At 38.3% G+C, this 17430-nt stretch overlaps 1 protein-coding gene across 1 annotated transcript in view; it reads right to left on the reverse strand.

Annotated features, from left to right (window-relative positions):
• Positions 1-6070: 6070 nt before the first annotated feature.
• Positions 6071-17430, reverse strand: part of LOC579450 (sodium/potassium-transporting ATPase subunit beta-1) — a 44074-nt gene continuing 32714 nt past the window's right edge. The window contains exons 4-6 of the mRNA XM_774822.5: positions 16385-16563; positions 13669-13764; positions 6071-10364 (exon numbers count right to left, since the gene is read on the reverse strand). Of these exons, the coding sequence (XP_779915.1) occupies positions 10062-10364; positions 13669-13764; positions 16385-16563 (578 nt within the window). The 3' untranslated portion in view covers positions 6071-10061. The remainder of the gene's footprint in view (positions 10365-13668; positions 13765-16384; positions 16564-17430) is intronic.

Genomic DNA, 17430 nt, shown 5'->3' on the forward strand with positions numbered 1-17430 from the left:
ATGTAGCATGTACGTTTTGGTGTGTACTGCAAAGTTCTGGAGTCATCAAAATCACAATAAATTTGGCCCAGTCTTGGTAAAGTAACAAACACTGTACACAGAACTACACAAATGATTTCAGGGCTACTAACCTTGATTTCCTAATTTTTCTATGCTCGTTACTCAGCCAGTAATCAGTATGCATTTTCTTCCAAAATTGTTTGGCACATGACATTTATTTGTAATCTTGAGCATTCAGTGTAAGTTTCGTTTGAGTCTGTGAGAATCCATTTTCTTTTTTTACCAGAACTCAAGTTTATCTTTAATAAATAAGTGAATAGCAAGGAGGGGGTGAGAAAAATAAAATCATCTGTGCAAAACAAAAAGCTCCTAACCATACTTGTGTTGCAGAAATGTGAGGTGCACTTCGCTTATATCATTACACCATTACAGTAATGACAATGTATTCAGGGAAACTTGCCGAGAGAATGGTTGATAAAAAGTCAATGCTAAAGCCTTGACTCTAGTCATTTTCAGTATCATTTCATCATTTTGTTTGTTTGTTTTTGTTAGTTGGAAACTAGTGTTTCAGTTCCATACAGTATATGGTAAATAAATCATTGCTAAAGCCAGACTGTAGTCTACATCATTATGTCATTTCTTAATTTAGTTAGTTTGTTTGTTTTGTTTGTTTTATAATAGCAGGAAACTAGTGTTTCAGTTTCATACAGTATTTCTTTTCATACTTTGTGTGGGGTCTAAGGGAATGGGGTTAGGGAGGGGGCAGGGTAAGCAAGTACTTTCTGGATGAATTGATTAAACTTAACAACATTTTGGCTTCTAATGAAAATGTTGGAATTTAATCTTTTCTTTAAAAAATATAGAAGGAACAATGTGTCAATTATTTGATGATACTGGGGGGGGGGGGGGTGCACATTGTTAAACGTACTGCAGGTACATGTGTATCCCTTTGAATATGTTCAGCTTTTAACATTTGAACTTAAATTTAACTTGAGCAGCGATAAATATGGAAAATATTTATAGTTTTGGCATTGATAGGTAAAATAGGATAACAGTTATGTTTTCTTTTGAAAGTAAATACATTCTATTTATTCTTCATTTAACTTTCTGCAGAATAACAAGGGTAAGACTTTGTAACATAAGTAAATTTAATTAGTTTAATATTGGAAACAAAACGAAATATATCCTCTCGTAGCCGTTTCAAGTGATCAAAATATGATGTGTGTGAACTACAACCATTTCTGTATGAAAGGCAGAAATACCATGCACAAATTCTGTTGTATTTATTGAGTATTCATATACTGTATGTATCCGACCATTTCTGTTGCCAGGGTAAACATTTGTACCATTTTATAGATACACATGTTTTTCTTTTAATCTTTTGATACAACTTTGTGTATATCATGTATAGTTTTCTAATAAAACAGCATTTTGTAGACTAGTTTTTCACATTTTCTTGTTTTGGGCAGAGAAACACCCAGATTCATGGATAAATGTTATTACAAATATTTTTCCCTCATTTTTCTGTTTCTCTTTTCCCCCTCATACCTTTTCTGCCTTTCAGCCTCCCTCCTCTCCTTTCCTTCCTCCATCTCCCTCACCAACCCCCCCCCCCCCCCCCCCCCCCCCCCCCCTCTCCCTCACCACCCCCCCCCCCTCTCTCTCTCTCTCCCTCATTCCCCTCCCCCTCTCTCTTTCTCCCTTTCTTTCTTTCCCCAGGGGCCGATCTAGGGGGGGGGGGGGAGGTTCGGCGGTTAAACCCTCCCCCCCCCCCCCCTTGTCTGCTAAGTGAGAGGAAGAATAAGAAAGGGAAAGAAAAAAAAAAGAAGAAAAAAGTAAAACAGCACAATTTTTGGAAAATCCTGGATCTGCACTGGGTCAAACCCCCTTTTGGCAAAAAGCTAGATCCGCCCCTGTTCCCACATGAGTGGCAGCACGATCGGAAGATGACTAACAGTTAATACGCTGCAGGTTCACACACACATATCACTCACTCCTTCACACGCTCGCTCATGAGCTGAGTAATAGAAGATGGATAATAGATTAAGAGTTTTAATTGCTAATCTACTATCCCTGCAATGTTTGAAAAGTTGTACATGACACACACTCTCTTTCTCTCTCTTTTCTGTATGTGACTACTGTATACCTCCAATCTTGGTTTATCACCGTCTATCAAAACTCCACCTTTATCTAAACAAATAGATATAAATTATCAATTGTACGAGCTGAGTAATAGAAGATGGATAATAGATTAACAGTTTTAATTGCTAATCAACTATCCCTGCAATGTTTGAAAAGTTGAACATGACAAACGCTCTATCTTTCTCTCTCTTTTCTGTATGTGACTACTGTATACCTCCAATCTTTGTCTATTATCTTTTCTTCAATAGAAACTCAACCTTTATTTAAACAAATAGATATGAATTATCACCGACTGGAACAATCTTCCTCAGTCTGCGGTCACAGCACCAAGTTTGAATAAGATTACTCGATAATTATTGGTCTAAATTCTAGTATGTTGCGCGTGATCCATCTATCTAGTGTGCCCTCAAAGTTGAGAACCATAAAGAAGTAGCGACCGGAAGACCAACAGGACTACCTTTTCTTCAGTACACTGTGGATGTTGATTTTACGATTTTTAACTACTTGACATAATTAAAGATACATACTTTTATATAACAAAAATATAGAAATATGAATATTCCAGTGTTGCCAAGTTGGAAAATTAAAAGATGGTCTATTGAGCACATTAAAATTCGCATCCTGAAATTTCTCTTTGCAAACAAAGGAACTTACAATTGTTTTCCTACATTATCTAGGCATTATAATTAAGCATCAAGCAGTAGTTGAACTCTGAACCAGACGAAAGGATCAGACAGGGCGGCTACCGTTCATATAAACTGATCTGTTTTGGCTGCACTCCAAAGCCTTTTCCCCAAGGTTCTGATGATGCAATGAAGATGGCATTTAGAAAACATATAATTTTCCCTTCATTTAGGCACAAAAGTTTCACAACTGTGATGCTGAATCCTGTTCTTAAGGAAGGGCTCAACACCACAGGTCTCTGGGACGTGTATGCGGGACGCATGGGCGGGCACACAAAGTTTAAATTTAGATCCCCAAAATATCAACACTTTTACATAGGGCATGCATGTAGGTTCTAAAACATTAAATCCGGACCCTATTCCAAAAAAGTGGAGCCACTCTTTAACCCTTTATAGCCTGGGCTATTTTGAAACTGCATAGCCTGGGGTGGGGGGGGGGGGGGGGGGGGTTCTAATGCCTACCTCGGCCGTAAAAGATTGCAGCGAAAGATTTGCATGCGTATCAAGTGACGTGTATAAAACACTGGTAATTTCAACTTTTTGAAAAATTCACTCATTTTCAGATTTTTGGTAATATACCGGTATGCAATTAAAGTCATAAAATTCACATTTTTACCCATAAATCATATATTCTTCATATTTTAACAGTCATTTTCACTACATGTATTCTTTATACCATTTGGAATAATAATACAACAAAAAAATTTGGAAGAGCCAGGTTATTCCTTATGTTATCTATTGTTCTGAAAATGTCTTATCTATTTTTTTGTTTTTTTAACTTACGGTATGTATTTTATTGTTTTATTTCATTTCGAACTATAATTCAACTTTTTGGCCCCCAAAAAACAGTCACCTTAACTATAAACAAGACCAAATAACCAATGTTTTATCTCTTTTTTGGAAAAATGATGACTTTGTAACGGTAGGTCTGATTTTCGAAAAAATTTGTTTCAAAAGATGCGCAAGACTCGAAAGAAAGAAGTAATAAAATTCCAGCGAAAAATTCTTTCGCGAAAAATGTAGAGGAGGGGGGGGGGGGGGGGAGAAGAAGAGTAGAAAAGGTTCAGTAAAGCAGAGAAATACTAGTCGAAGTAGTCCACATTTAGTGATTAGAATAAAGAGATTTGAGGGGAATTCTAATGAAAAAACAAATCATTTTCCTAGATCCTGCATTCTTCTAAATTGTTTGAATCTGACAGAGGTTCCAAGTCAACAGCGGGAAAAGTAAGAAAGAAGCATCGAGTCTCAATTTGGTAGAAGATGAGCCTTTTTATATCCGATCACAAAGACTATAACAAAAGGAGTTAAAGGTAGCATTAAAAACCCTATTGCTTATTCTACAGAATTCATGTTCTGATTGGTGTAATGTCACTGCCACATGTGCACAGATTAGTACCGGTAAGTGCTACACGCCTCGGATTGATAACAAACTAGGCCATTTTCATAATGTATCCAAATTTATGCATATGTCTTTGTGAAGCGCCTCAATACAAATCATTTCATTCACCTGCTATGAATACCTGTAGTCAGAATTCAAATTGCATACATAAGTTGTTGCTAGGTAGGACAAACATTATTGCTTGCCCCACCTAACAACACATAATTATATGCAATTTGCATTCTGACTAGTGAAATACATACATTTTTTAACAGGTGAATGACATCAATCGCATCGAGGCTTTAAAGTATAAATTTGGTTACATTACAAAAATGGCCCATTGTGTTAACAACCAACTCGAGAGTTGCACATCACATGAGACAACTGTTCAGCTTGAAGTCCCTACGCTAACTAAATAGACCCCCTAGACCATGCAGTTCAGGGTTAGCACATGTCCCAAATGACCCTGAATATCCACAGATCTTTAAAACATGAAGAGGTCCCACTTTGTACATTTTGAAATAATTTTGAAACTCCTACAGCAATGGAGGTGCTACATAAATAGCCTTTGTTTCCCCTTTCCAAATAATACTTCCACCTGTGTTCCATGGAGTGCATTGCTTGTGCATATATAAATAATGATTACATAACTTTCATGAGCACTTATCCAGTATTTTGTCTCTGTGTATTTCACAATTTGGTCTGCAATGATCTTTATCTGCTCATGCTCAGACTGCAACTATTATTCTTAACTTCAACCCTGGTCCCAAACACTATACCTAACCCAGACCCTAAATCTAAGCTAAAAGCGAAAAGAGTGTTTCATCAACTAAAATTGATTTTGATCTTAAAGGGGAATTCCACCCCTATGATAAGTTTTAATATAAGAAGTACGTAGAATAAATTAAAAAGTTATGGATTCTTTAAATCCATAATTTTTCATGAAATACTTCAAATCTGTAAGTCAAATTGGCAACACGGTCTCTAAATATGATGTCACCCCCTTCACAATTTTATCCTTTGTTGAATGCAAGAAATGTCATAAAATTCCTTTTTTATCAAAAGATATATTTTCTCTGTGCCTATCTCGATCATATATCGCGGATGACACATTCTTTCATGAACCCCCATATAAGATAGGTCTACTATTCCATTAACATTCAGAGAAATGGAGACTTTGGGTCATTCCATCATTCAGATCAGTGGTGAATTGTGAGGGGATGGCATCACAACATTCTGACCACATTGCCAATTTGTCTCAGAGATTCCATGATTTTCATGATTTGGCAGAGTCAATAACTTTTACTAAATTGTTTCTCTAATTTTTCTGCTTCTATTCAAACCAATTTATTATCAGGGTGGAATTCCCCTTTAAAAAAAAATCTGATCAATTGTAAGGATTTATTTCATCAAAGCTACAAGGCTTAGGTTTTAAGGCAAATGTGGCATCATTACGAGTACGGTAACCTAAAGTATATATGTACATGTACTTGGGTGAGTAAAAAGTTTGCGAGTTGCTCTTGAATCGGCCGAGAGTGCCTTTCCTTCCCTTTCGTCTTTTTAAGTGACCTCAACTTGACCCGAGTGCCTAATGATGTTAATTATGAATCACTTTCCTTTACGGCTGTGGGAACTTGGAGAGCTTTCTGGGGGGAAAGAAGGGGTAGGGGAGAGAGAGAGAGAGAGAGAGGGAGTGAGTGTGTGTATGGGGGGGGGGGGTGAAAGAGAAATAAAAGAGACAGCAAAAGAGAGATAGAGAAAAAAATAATTGCTTCATAAAACAATTTAACAAAGCTATATAAAAAGAAAACTGAAACTACTGATGGTACAAGTACAAGGCAGCAAAGCAAAGACATTCGACAACAGATTAGGGGAAAAATTCAAACTTTTATTTATCCTTCGTAAGAACACACAGTCGTTACAGTACAATACGCTGCCTAGAGCTACCGTTCTATGCAATTTGCATTGCCACGTTAACAATTGAATTCATTTTCCTCTCTAAAGAAAATTGCTCATAAGGACAGCTTCATACACACTTAAGTTTTTATTTGGAATATTACAATCTTTAAAAATATCAAAATAGGGCTACTCAATCCATTGTATTCAAAGAAATTGGCATCCTTTCGATCTAGGAGAAAGGGATCCGCTCAGTTTTTAGAAGTCATAAAATTTGAATTTTTCCTAAACTTTAAGAAACAACCCATGAATATTCATATCAATAGGTAAAATTTGGTATAATCGCAAGTAAACTACATCCAGATTGCAATGAATGAGTGATCACAGTTTTCTGGCCATATGTTGAGATACACCTCGAAACCAATTTTAAGTCGGTACATTGCATAGATGGAATCGACATAACACATCAACATGCTAGTGTGAGGTTCTCTCTTGAGAAAAAGAACAGTACTTGTATCGTGTGTGGGGGATTTGGTCTGTTACCTCAAAGTCTGGCGGCATTCATTGGTTAAGTTTTCACTCTCCCACATACTTCAAAGGTTTCTGATATAATGTCAAGGGAGGCAAAGAGATAATCGTTTGCATTTATTGGTTAAAAGATGGTTTCATAACTCTATGACCTTTGACCTTTGAGGTGAAAGGTTAAACGCACTCAACTATGCTGTTCTATGCCACACCTAAGACCCGCTCGGTATAAAACGATTGAAATAAACACTATCCAACAAACTGCTTTTATCACACATAGAATTTCTTTCAAAATATGGCAGCTAGGTCAAAGGTCGACAAGAGTCGAAAGAAGCATATCTAATATCAGTGGTCTCTTTTAAGAGAACATTGGAATGAGAATTTTTTTTTTTATAACTTTTTTCTGTTTTTTCTTTTTCAATTCTATAATACTACAAACAAGTTAAAACACCATCTGTTCGCCTACAAGAATAAACATGTTTATTTTCTGTATTCTTAATATACATGTACTTCATAAAACTCTTATGCACATACTGTTGTGAGTAGCACTGTACACTGCGCAACACAATCAGATGCAGAAAAGTATGGATTCAACCAAGATTCACTTATTTCCAGAGTAGAAATGAAAAAGAAAAAAAAATAATAAAGTAAAAGGAAATATTGTAATAAACCTAATTTTCCTACAAACAAAAATGATGCTTTCGCTTATATCAAAATTTATCAAAATAAGTACCCATCACCAATTATCCTAAGACCTATTTTGCCTACTATTCTGTTTGTTTTGGCACCGTAAACCAACTGGGACAGATCTAGGTTGCATAATGCAGCTGTCAACTTTACTGATATTAATAGAAACACCGAAATGCAATGTACAAAAGCTATTTGCTCCCTCTCTGCGAAATAAACATCGCAATCGTACGAAAGATGCTAAGACCAACACCGGAACTGCCCAGTCAGTGCGTTGTTCCCCCTCCCTACTACGCGACTGTGATCGTCCGATCAGAGTCGACGCAGTAAGCATCCTGTCACATTCTTTGCATCACATGACACAGTGGTTGTCGGGTAAAGATTTCATCTGGTATGTTTACAAGCGCACATGTACATCAACTCTGTTAAGCTAGACTTGTTATCCTGATATTCGGAAGCTAGGCAGTTACCGGTTAACACTTAAACATCTGACACGACACTTTCACTGTCTTACACCTTGGACTCAAATTACTCTATTTTGGTCTTTTTCATCTCCTCTTTTCCATCTAATTTTATAACAGTAAATACTTCTCATTTTTGCAAAACATCAATCAATATAGACAATATATATAGATATATTCAATATACATATTTATATCTATCTATCACAAAAGAGTAGACGATTGAACATCATATATCGAGATTGAAGTTGCAATAATGACAATTTTTTTCATATTTTTAAAATTCAATTCAACCTGTATAGGTAGATCCACATTGAATGGCAAAAACTATATGGATAAAAAGTGCAAATAAGAATGTCTGATTACTAACAAGACTTCTAATCTAGAAATGTGCAATGTAGTAACTCTTTTCAACTAAAGTGCAATTGACAAATCTAATATCCTAGACAGTCAAAACATCTTTTGTGCGATTATACAAAAAGAGCTAAAAATTGTCTTAAATGATTGAACATATTCTCAAAAACTAGTCTTTTATTATAAATCGAACACATTCCACACACATGAACATCTTTTTTTTTCTTCTTTTAACTTGCTTAGTATTGCTACGGAACCCCTGTAATACAAACAACCCTACCCATTTGATTGTAATACAACTATGAAGAGATAAAAAGGAAAAGGGGGTATAGGAAGATGATGGCAAAAGAAATGTTGGACTAGAATTATATGACTACTTCCAATAAAAAGGGAAGAAAACCGATAAAGAGAACTGCAATAGAAATATGTGTACATGACATACATAGTGTTATATGGTATAATGTTGTACGGAAAATCCATCATTTACAAACACATAGCATGATCTATACCTGAATTGAAACGGGGTGTGTATAATGAAGTAACTACGAAAATATGATATAAATAACAATTAATCTTATTCCTCAAATCTGGGTACCAATCAATTCTTTAACGTTTGGTATCCACCAGAAAGCAACATAAAAATCATTTACAACAAGACTGAATGCCAAGATAATTACACACATCTTTACTTAATTTCCCCATTTTTTTTGTTAAAACAGAACAGTTGTATTTTATCGTCATTTACAAAGAACAACATACAGGTGTATGGTCTGAATTCTATCTCTCACTCACTATCTCTCACGCTTTCTCTCTCACATGCATGGCACACTCTGAAGAAGAAAACCCTGACGCTCCACAGGGTGAAAGCGCAGAGGGCTACTGAAAACTTGGGCAGAGACTCCAGAGAGACCCCTAAGCTTCTAGTTTCCAATGGCCCACTGATTGCTTTCTTCTTTGCCCCTTTTCAGGAACATTCAGAGGTACGGAAAGGCAGGTGAAAACGTCGGAATTTAACAGATTTGCTTAGAAAAATGAAAAACGTGCAAAACAAAGTTGCATCAATAAACGAACTGAATACTTCATCGTTGGTTATCTGCAAGCAGACAGTGTTTGATCTAGGTAAGTTAACTTTTGAGAGAAGAATGTTCTGTCTGTTTGTCTACATGTTATGCTGTACAGAAATCAAAACGTCCAGCAACGGTCGAATTATTCACTTATTCTGAGTTACCGAATGTAACATTGTGATTGAGAGAGCAGTGTGAGCACATCTAAAAAAATAGAACACTTCTAAACTTTGGTATCTTTACTGCAATCTGATGTTTCCGATGTCGCATTCGCCGTGTATCGAGTGATTAAATCAATGATTTTCTGGTGATAAAATTCAACGCATACACATAACAATGGCATATAAAAAGAGAGCATACATACATGGTATTTGGTAGAGAATTGAGGAAAAGAAGAAACCTAATTTTTTTTTAATCTGTGAATTAATACCTTTTTAGCAAATCATGAATACCTTCTGATCTGAAAATATCAAAACTAAACTACCCGTAAGAGAAGATGCAAGGAAACCGAGAGGGGGCAACAGAGAGCCAATGAGCCATCAGTACAAATCAGCCGATTAACAATGATTTTGGTCTTTTTGAGGAGGGGAAAATCGCAAGATTGATGCATAATGGGATCGTTCACAAATTCGTGTCTCGCCTGTCCAAGAAAAGACGGACGACTCCCAACATACAAGCTTTCTCAGGCCCCTGGGTTTGTCGCCCCCTACCATCATCGTCAACCCTGACAGAAGTAAACTGGTGTTTGTGTTTCACTTGAACCTTCTCTTGCCCGAGCGTCCTTTTTTGTTTTCCTTAGAAAAGAGATTTAAATTTGAAGAAGGAAAAGACTACGGTTTTTTGTCATTATTAATAAAATTCACTCTGTATGTTACATCTCATCCTTGGCTTGTGACTTGCCCAAGTTGAATATAACAGTGAACTCCGACCTGTCTTTGATATCGTAAAGTCCGCCCCTAGGTTCAATGTTGCCGGTATAGGCTTCACACTGGATTTTGACATCTTTGCCTTCAGCTTCCTCTGCGTTGAGGGTGACGCGGACGGCGACATACGGAGAGACGTAGAGAGCCTGCTTCTTCTTGTTTGTACCCGTCACGTAAGGATAGTAAGCGAATGGCAGACCAGTGGGTGGGTAGATGGTTGTGCCATTGACAGACGAAACATCCTTATCTTTCTGCAAATTAAAAAGAAAAGGATAAAGGGATGATATGAGTAACTGTGAACTCTTATGTGATATCTGTTACAGTGGAACTTTAGTATAACAAACTTGTTAGGATCAAGGACATTGCCTTGTTACATTGAAACCTTGTTATATCAGGTTATAAAAAGCACAAAAAACAGAAAAAAGTGTGATTCACAAACTTCATGAAAGTTTTACAGTCGATGCCTTTTGAACTTCTTTGATTGCATAGGGAGGCTCATGAAAACATAGTTGAGCTTCTCAAACAGTTATTTAAAGTTTTAAAAAATACATTTCAAACCTCGCCAGGTTGGGAGGGGGATCGGCATAATATTAAATTGTTAATTCAAGCCTATAAACCATGAAATAGTACAATGTGTTTAAGAGGTAACACGACATGGTACCCATACTAGTAGTCGATGTGGGGACGACCTTGCACGGAATACACAGGTGAAGGTTGTAGACTCACATGATGGCAAGGCTTGCAAATTGAGACAAATTGGATGGTTCCTGCCATGAGGCTTAAGTGGGGAGTGGAGGAGTGGGGGAGGGGAGGAGTAGGGGAGGGGAGGAGTAGGGGAGGGGAGAGGGAGGGGAGGGGAGAGGGAGGAGTAGGGGAGGGGAGGGGAGGAGTAGGGGAGGGGAGGAGTAGGGGAGGGGAGGGGAGGGGAGGGGAGGGGAGGGGAGGGGAGGAGTAGGGGAGGGGTGGAGGAGTGAGGGAGGGGTGAGTGGGTGAGGAGTGAGGGAGGGGTGGAGTTGGGAAAGGGAGGGAGGGGAAGGGGAGGAGTGGGGAGGAGAGGAGTGGGGGAGGGGAGGGTAAGGAGAGAGGAGGATAGTTTAGAAAAGGCAGGTTGGGTTATCAGGTAAGAACTTCTGCAGTAGAGTGTCGATGCCTGCAAAGCTATCTATCATTTCATTCATCTCATGTCATCATCTCATACACTGAAATATCCCCACAGAAACTCAGCTTTTTTTGTTGAAAAGCTCGGGAATTACATGAAAGAGATGTAATATGTCACCAAAAGCCAAGTGTAGCAAATTGCTTCATAACATCTTTTCAGATGGCCCTTCCCTGCCCCTCCCCACTCGCTATTAATGGCATATTTTGTGTACTCTTCAAATATCCCCAACATGCAGTTGATGACTGCATTCTTTTGTAACTAAAAGCTGATAAGGGCTACCTAACGCACTATACCTACTTCCGCTACAGATAATTGACCAACCAAGTTCAATTCTAATCTTCCTATAGTTTGGGCAGCCTGCATTCCCTCATAAGAGAGAGGGGGAGGCTAGGGAAATGCATTATCAACATGGTGGCGTCTATCCTGTCCCGTCTCTCCCAACTCTCACCTCACCGGTACTACCCCGAAATTATGGTTAAATCAAACATTGTTTCAGTATGAGACACCAACCCAGGTTCACAGACTCGGTCATAATCATGTGATCCGATATGCCCTAGAATTCCCCTCTGAGGGAGTGGGTTAATCTACCCGGGTAAGAGGGTGAGGGGGGGCAAAGGCTATCACAAGGGTTTATTCAGGGTAATATACGTCCCTAACCCCCTCCTGGGGCCTGCAACTTGAACTTCTCAACTCGAAGTCGACTCAGACATGGGGGCAATTCCCTTTTTTGCCTTCTCTCTACAGCTATCAGGGGGTTTCTATTTCCTCTCACCCTCTCTCTCCGTCTCTCTCCGTCTCTCTCTGTCTCTCTTTCTCTCTGTTTCCTGGGCATGTGTCCAAAAGCATAGAGCACTGCATGTCAAGGTAACACATGCGCCCTAAAAATACTGGGATAATTCATCAGGGTGAATCAGAGAGCAAGAGCCAAACCAGGAGCAAACCACGTCCGGCTGCAGTTGACCAAGAAAAAAATGCCGGGTTCAAGAGAGGAAATTTCTTAATCCATTCAAAAAGTTGGTACAAAGGACTCTTTGTAGGGCATAGAGCAAGATAAAAGATTGGATCTTAAAGGGCTACAGTTAATATATGTATCAAATACAACAAGAAATACTGAAGTTTTGAAAAAACAACCAGTTCAAAAGACTTTATTGATCTGTTACCAAAATAAATTCAGAAGAAAGGGGCTTTTCTGGCCCAAAGGTTGGATCTTTATGATTTAATCAAAATGGAATTTTGCTATGGGCATTCATGGTAACAAGAACTCTCTTGAAGGCATACAGCTCGTCATGGATGGAAACTATGCTTGAGACCGACTGAGCAGACGATCTTGCAGGTTATGGGAATCTGCCTGACACAGCCCGGCTGATGAGTCACATGGCTCATGAAATCAGAAATTTTGCCTGTCTCTCTCTGAAATTATGAAGATCTCCCACCTAAAGCAGCCCGTCTCTCTTCTCTTGATTTTCCAAAAGCTTTATTCGCAATGACATTTCACAGGAAGTAGAAGTATATCAGTTGACACTGATCTGCATAACGGTCAAGTTTCTCCATAGGACAAACCTAAACCAAATGTAAGAACGATCAGCTTCAATGGCTGGTGTGCAATGCTCTCAGACACTTGTGTTCTCATGACCCAGGAGAGCAGTGAGGGGGGAAATACACACTGCCACTGCCACCCCCTCCCCCCAAACTAAACCCAAATCTAGCCCCAAATATCAAACTCTGATATGGATGTATGCATACCATTGCTGCAGATAGCTTAAAAGCAGAATCAATATGTCTTGGAACCTAATAAACTTGTATGCATTTAAAAAAAAGCATGACACAAGCTGTTGGTCTGAAATCATGCAAAATCCTATTAAATCTTTCTTCCTTATGTCCTTGATGTGCCCTTAGTGCTTGTGTAGCCATGACAATTATTTCAGTTCTAACCATTCTCCTATGACTTAGCATGCACCATGCAGAATGGGTGATTGGACATTTCCTCCAGCAACAACGGCTCCGGGCTTTACTTTGTCAAACATAATGGGTTAGAGTTAAGTTTGCAGTTAGGTTTAGCCTTAGGGTTATGGCAGGGCTCGACACTCAACAGGCATTCAGGACAAATAGGGGCCAAAGTCCGGACTCCAAAGATTTCAAAATTGGAACACAGAGCTCATGCATACAATTTCTAAAAAGTTCACTCTGGACACCCTTCCAAAAATGTTAGCATGACGCCTTGGGTAGAGTCAGGGTTAGGTGTTTGGTTCCAGGTTGATGTTCATAATTTGGCTAGTGCAGGAAGTGCATGGTGGATCAATTGTTGCAGGAGCATGATTCGTTGTACAACCCTGCAGAGTGCACAGGTGCATGCGTGGTACAACCCTTCAGAGTGCACTGTAGGTGACTGTACTTACGTATGGCTTGCAGGTGATCAGGATGTGTCCACTGACGTAACCTTCTGGGACGTCTGTAGCATCGGCTTCAGGGTCTTCAGGAGTCCATCCCCAAACCTGCAGGCACAGGAACGAACAATGTGTACATTAATGATGGGATTAAACAACAGGTATTCTGAAAAAGAAAACAAAGCTAGACTTCAGGACAATAGATGGACAAATGAAATCGTTTAACACACTGGCAACCAAGGATGGGAAAAAGAAGAAGAGGAAGGCAGAAGAGAAGATAGAGAGATGACCTAACATCATACATGGGAATGGCCGCTTGGACTGGGATAGCTAGAGACAGAAGAGAATGGAAGTGTTATGAGGAGGGCTTTGTCCAAAGTCTGGATGAACTATAAGCCTGATTGATAGATAGATAGATTCTGAAAAAGAACCCCATATGTCATCGTCATTGTCCATTCCCTCACCCGTGAGGAAGGAATTGAAAATGTTCTTTAAGATTCTTTAAAAATTAAGAACTAAATCAGAATACATGTTTCAACAATTCATCTCCCTTCCCTTGAAGAAAAAATGTTCACTTCGTGAGCTAACCTTGGTGCTGAAAGCGATCCCTACTTCTCACACAGAGAGCTGTATCATACCACATTAGGAAATGCATTATTGAAAATGACAATCGACCAGCTAGGGTATTCGACTTGATCATGTTATGAGATTGGATGCAATTAGACTATGGAGACACATCCAAGTTCCTATTAAAGGGAAGGTAGAGTTTTGGTGAAGATGAAAATACCTTATGAGCTTTCACATTCTTTGTATGTCACTTCGGAAGAAAGTCATAAAAGAACTGTCATCTGATAAGGATTGCTCTTCAAATGTCCTTGTATTTGAAATATGATAAGAAAAGTTTGGACCACATCTTTGTGTGCCACATTTGTGTGTTGTCCTATTTCTGTGTGCAGTGCATTTTACTTTCCGCCAGATTAAGTCAAATTCATGTTGAGGATTCCCAAGATATTACAGTACATGCTCCATTCATTGTGTACTACATAAACAATTCCTTTTCCAATTGCTTCAAGACAGTTTCTTGAACGATGTAATTATACGATCAAGGCTCAACTTCATCTTTAATTGTCGTGAATTAGGGGACACCAGCGATGAACATCTTTATTACATGACTTTTCTTCTGGCTCTGAAAGAGCAATTTGCCTGAGGAGCAAGTGTACGACGATGCAAGTGAATTGATCTATCTGTGGGGTAATGAACGCATGGGCATAGACGGTTTACACCTGGGTACAATCCACAAAGACATGTCTGTGTAAGGTACTGGGGGCTAGTGCTCAGTGTATTATTCAGTACCATGGAAAGTCTATTTCTAAAGGATTTGTTTAATTTTTTAATTTCCAAACTTTTGGGGGGGGGGGGGGGGGTGGTGGGGATATCATTTTATAAAAGGTACATAGTAAGGGATGCATTTGGGTTTTAGGCTAGGTTTAGGTATAGTGTTCGGTCCAGGGGGGTGTTTCACAAAGATCCTAATTTGAACTTATCTCTAAGTTTGACTTAACAATTATGGAAAGCTGTTAGCATCTATGAACATTTTTTGTAAAAGTAATTTTTACAAGGCATAAAATGTTGATTCAAATCATTAATTTTCTATTATCAAGGAGATTTCATGTTCTTGATGTGGAATTTATAAAAAGTCTAAAATACTTGAATTTTCGCTTTTGAATACATTTTATTTGTGGGAGGAGCAAGTCTCATACAATCCTGAAGTCTGCAAGGAGGCTCAGTAATTAGCACTTGAGTAACATGGGAAATTGGTGTATAACAAGTATTTGAGTTAGGAAGACATCTATTATCAGAGGCTCTACTTTAAAAAAAATTGACACTTACAGGAAGAGATAAGACAGGAAAGAGGAAAGAACAAAAGAGGGCATAAAAAGGGTCCTGGAGTTTGGAAGTCAAAAGGTGCTCTGTATGATAGGTTGTGTTTCTCACAATAATTGCAAATTGCTTACTTCAACCCTAGACCAAACACTTAAAACTCACCCAAACCGTAACCCGAAACTAACATAAAACTCGACTGTAACACCACATACTTTGACAAAACAAAGACTGAAGCAATTGTCGCCAAACCAAATATTGGAGCAACATTTAGTGAAAATAATCTCTATATATTTCACCATGATTAGAAATCATGGATATGACCTCAATGTTAACTTCACTCTACATTGTTCTATGATCATCACATGCAGTACAGCACAAGAAGTTGGGGAGTATCACTTTACGTAACTCGATGCTTGCATTGTTAGCACACTTTGTGCGCAAGCGAAACCATACGAGTGTCTAATATTAGAAGTCAATTTTGAAAGGAGTTACCAAAGCAATTTACTGCGGCTCTTGGGTGAGGATTGAATGGCTTTCAAGGCACTACCTGGTTATTGCCTAAGTCTGGGATATGATGATACTTCCACATTTAATATTGCATGTTTGGAGCCAAATGGGTGTTAACTCTATGTTAGAGTAAATGAGTGAACTTCCTTCTGGATCCAAACAGAAGTTTTGATCTTTTCAACAAGGTGGAATTAATACAGAACATGTACATGTACTTAGTATCAATCGTTTGATACTGTTGTGGTACTGTCTGTGATGTTAAGCCATTTAATTTGAATTGTGACCCCCCGAAAAGTAAAATATTGTTGAATTTGTCAATTAAGAGCCCTCTATTTACCCTGTTCATATTGACAAAGACGCAGGGTTCCGTCGAGGTGTACCCAAAGTAGTTCTCTGGAGTGCAATACTGGCCAAGATGCTCGCGGTTAAAAGAGCAGAGTCTCTGCATGGTCTTGTTGCCTGCCTCTGTGAGCGGGTCGCATTCTTCAGTGTGTTCTTGCTCGTCAGGTGAAAGTGCTTCAGAGACAGATGGGATGAAAAGATGGGTTAATACCACAGCACAATGAATGGGGAGATGTATGTCTACGCACCTAAGTCTTGACTTCAAAATGACAAGGACTTTCTTAAAGATAAAGACCAGTTACGGTCATTGATTGAATTGTGAAAGAAACGTTGTGGAATCGATCAGAAAAGGTTGATCATTTAGCATATAAGTATTGGTGTGTACTGCAAAGTTCTGGAATCATCAAAATGAAAGGAAATTTGGCCCAGTCTTGGTAAAGTTACAAGCACTGTACATAGACAGATGTATATGGGACTACGTGCCACGTGCGCGCACATGCGTTATATTTATCCGATCCAAATAGATAAAGTAATTTACCAAATATATTAATTAGTTGGGGGTTTCTCGTAACCTAGTTTCTCGTCAAAATCATCACGTATTATTCAAAACATATTCTTTCACATGATTGGTAATAAGAGCTTCCATTTCATTTTTTGAAAGGGGGGCATTTCAAAAACTGGACTTTACCTTCAATTCTATTCCTGTAATGCTTAAGCTGTTATTATTCCTCATACATTCTAAGGAGTAAGTGTGCAAAATTCTAGCCAGAACAATGCCTTTTTCACTAGAAAAGCAGTCAAGTAAAAATAAAGATGTCACATATCTGCACATTCTTTCATGTTACACACAGTTTTGGACTTTTCATGTGAAAGATAGCATATCAAGGCTTGTGTTATAATAAAATCACTGAAATTTGAATTTTCTTTAAATTCTTCTCTTTTTTTTGCATTAATATGTATTGCTATTAATAGAAATTTTAAAAAAAATGCGTTTGTTTGATAAAAATTGTGGAATTACCATTTGTACACAATATCCTTGAT

Source organism: Strongylocentrotus purpuratus, unplaced genomic scaffold, assembly GCF_000002235.5.
Source record: "Strongylocentrotus purpuratus isolate Spur 01 unplaced genomic scaffold, Spur_5.0 spur5_scaffold_12, whole genome shotgun sequence".
In the NCBI taxonomy this organism is placed as follows: domain Eukaryota; kingdom Metazoa; phylum Echinodermata; class Echinoidea; order Camarodonta; family Strongylocentrotidae; genus Strongylocentrotus; species Strongylocentrotus purpuratus.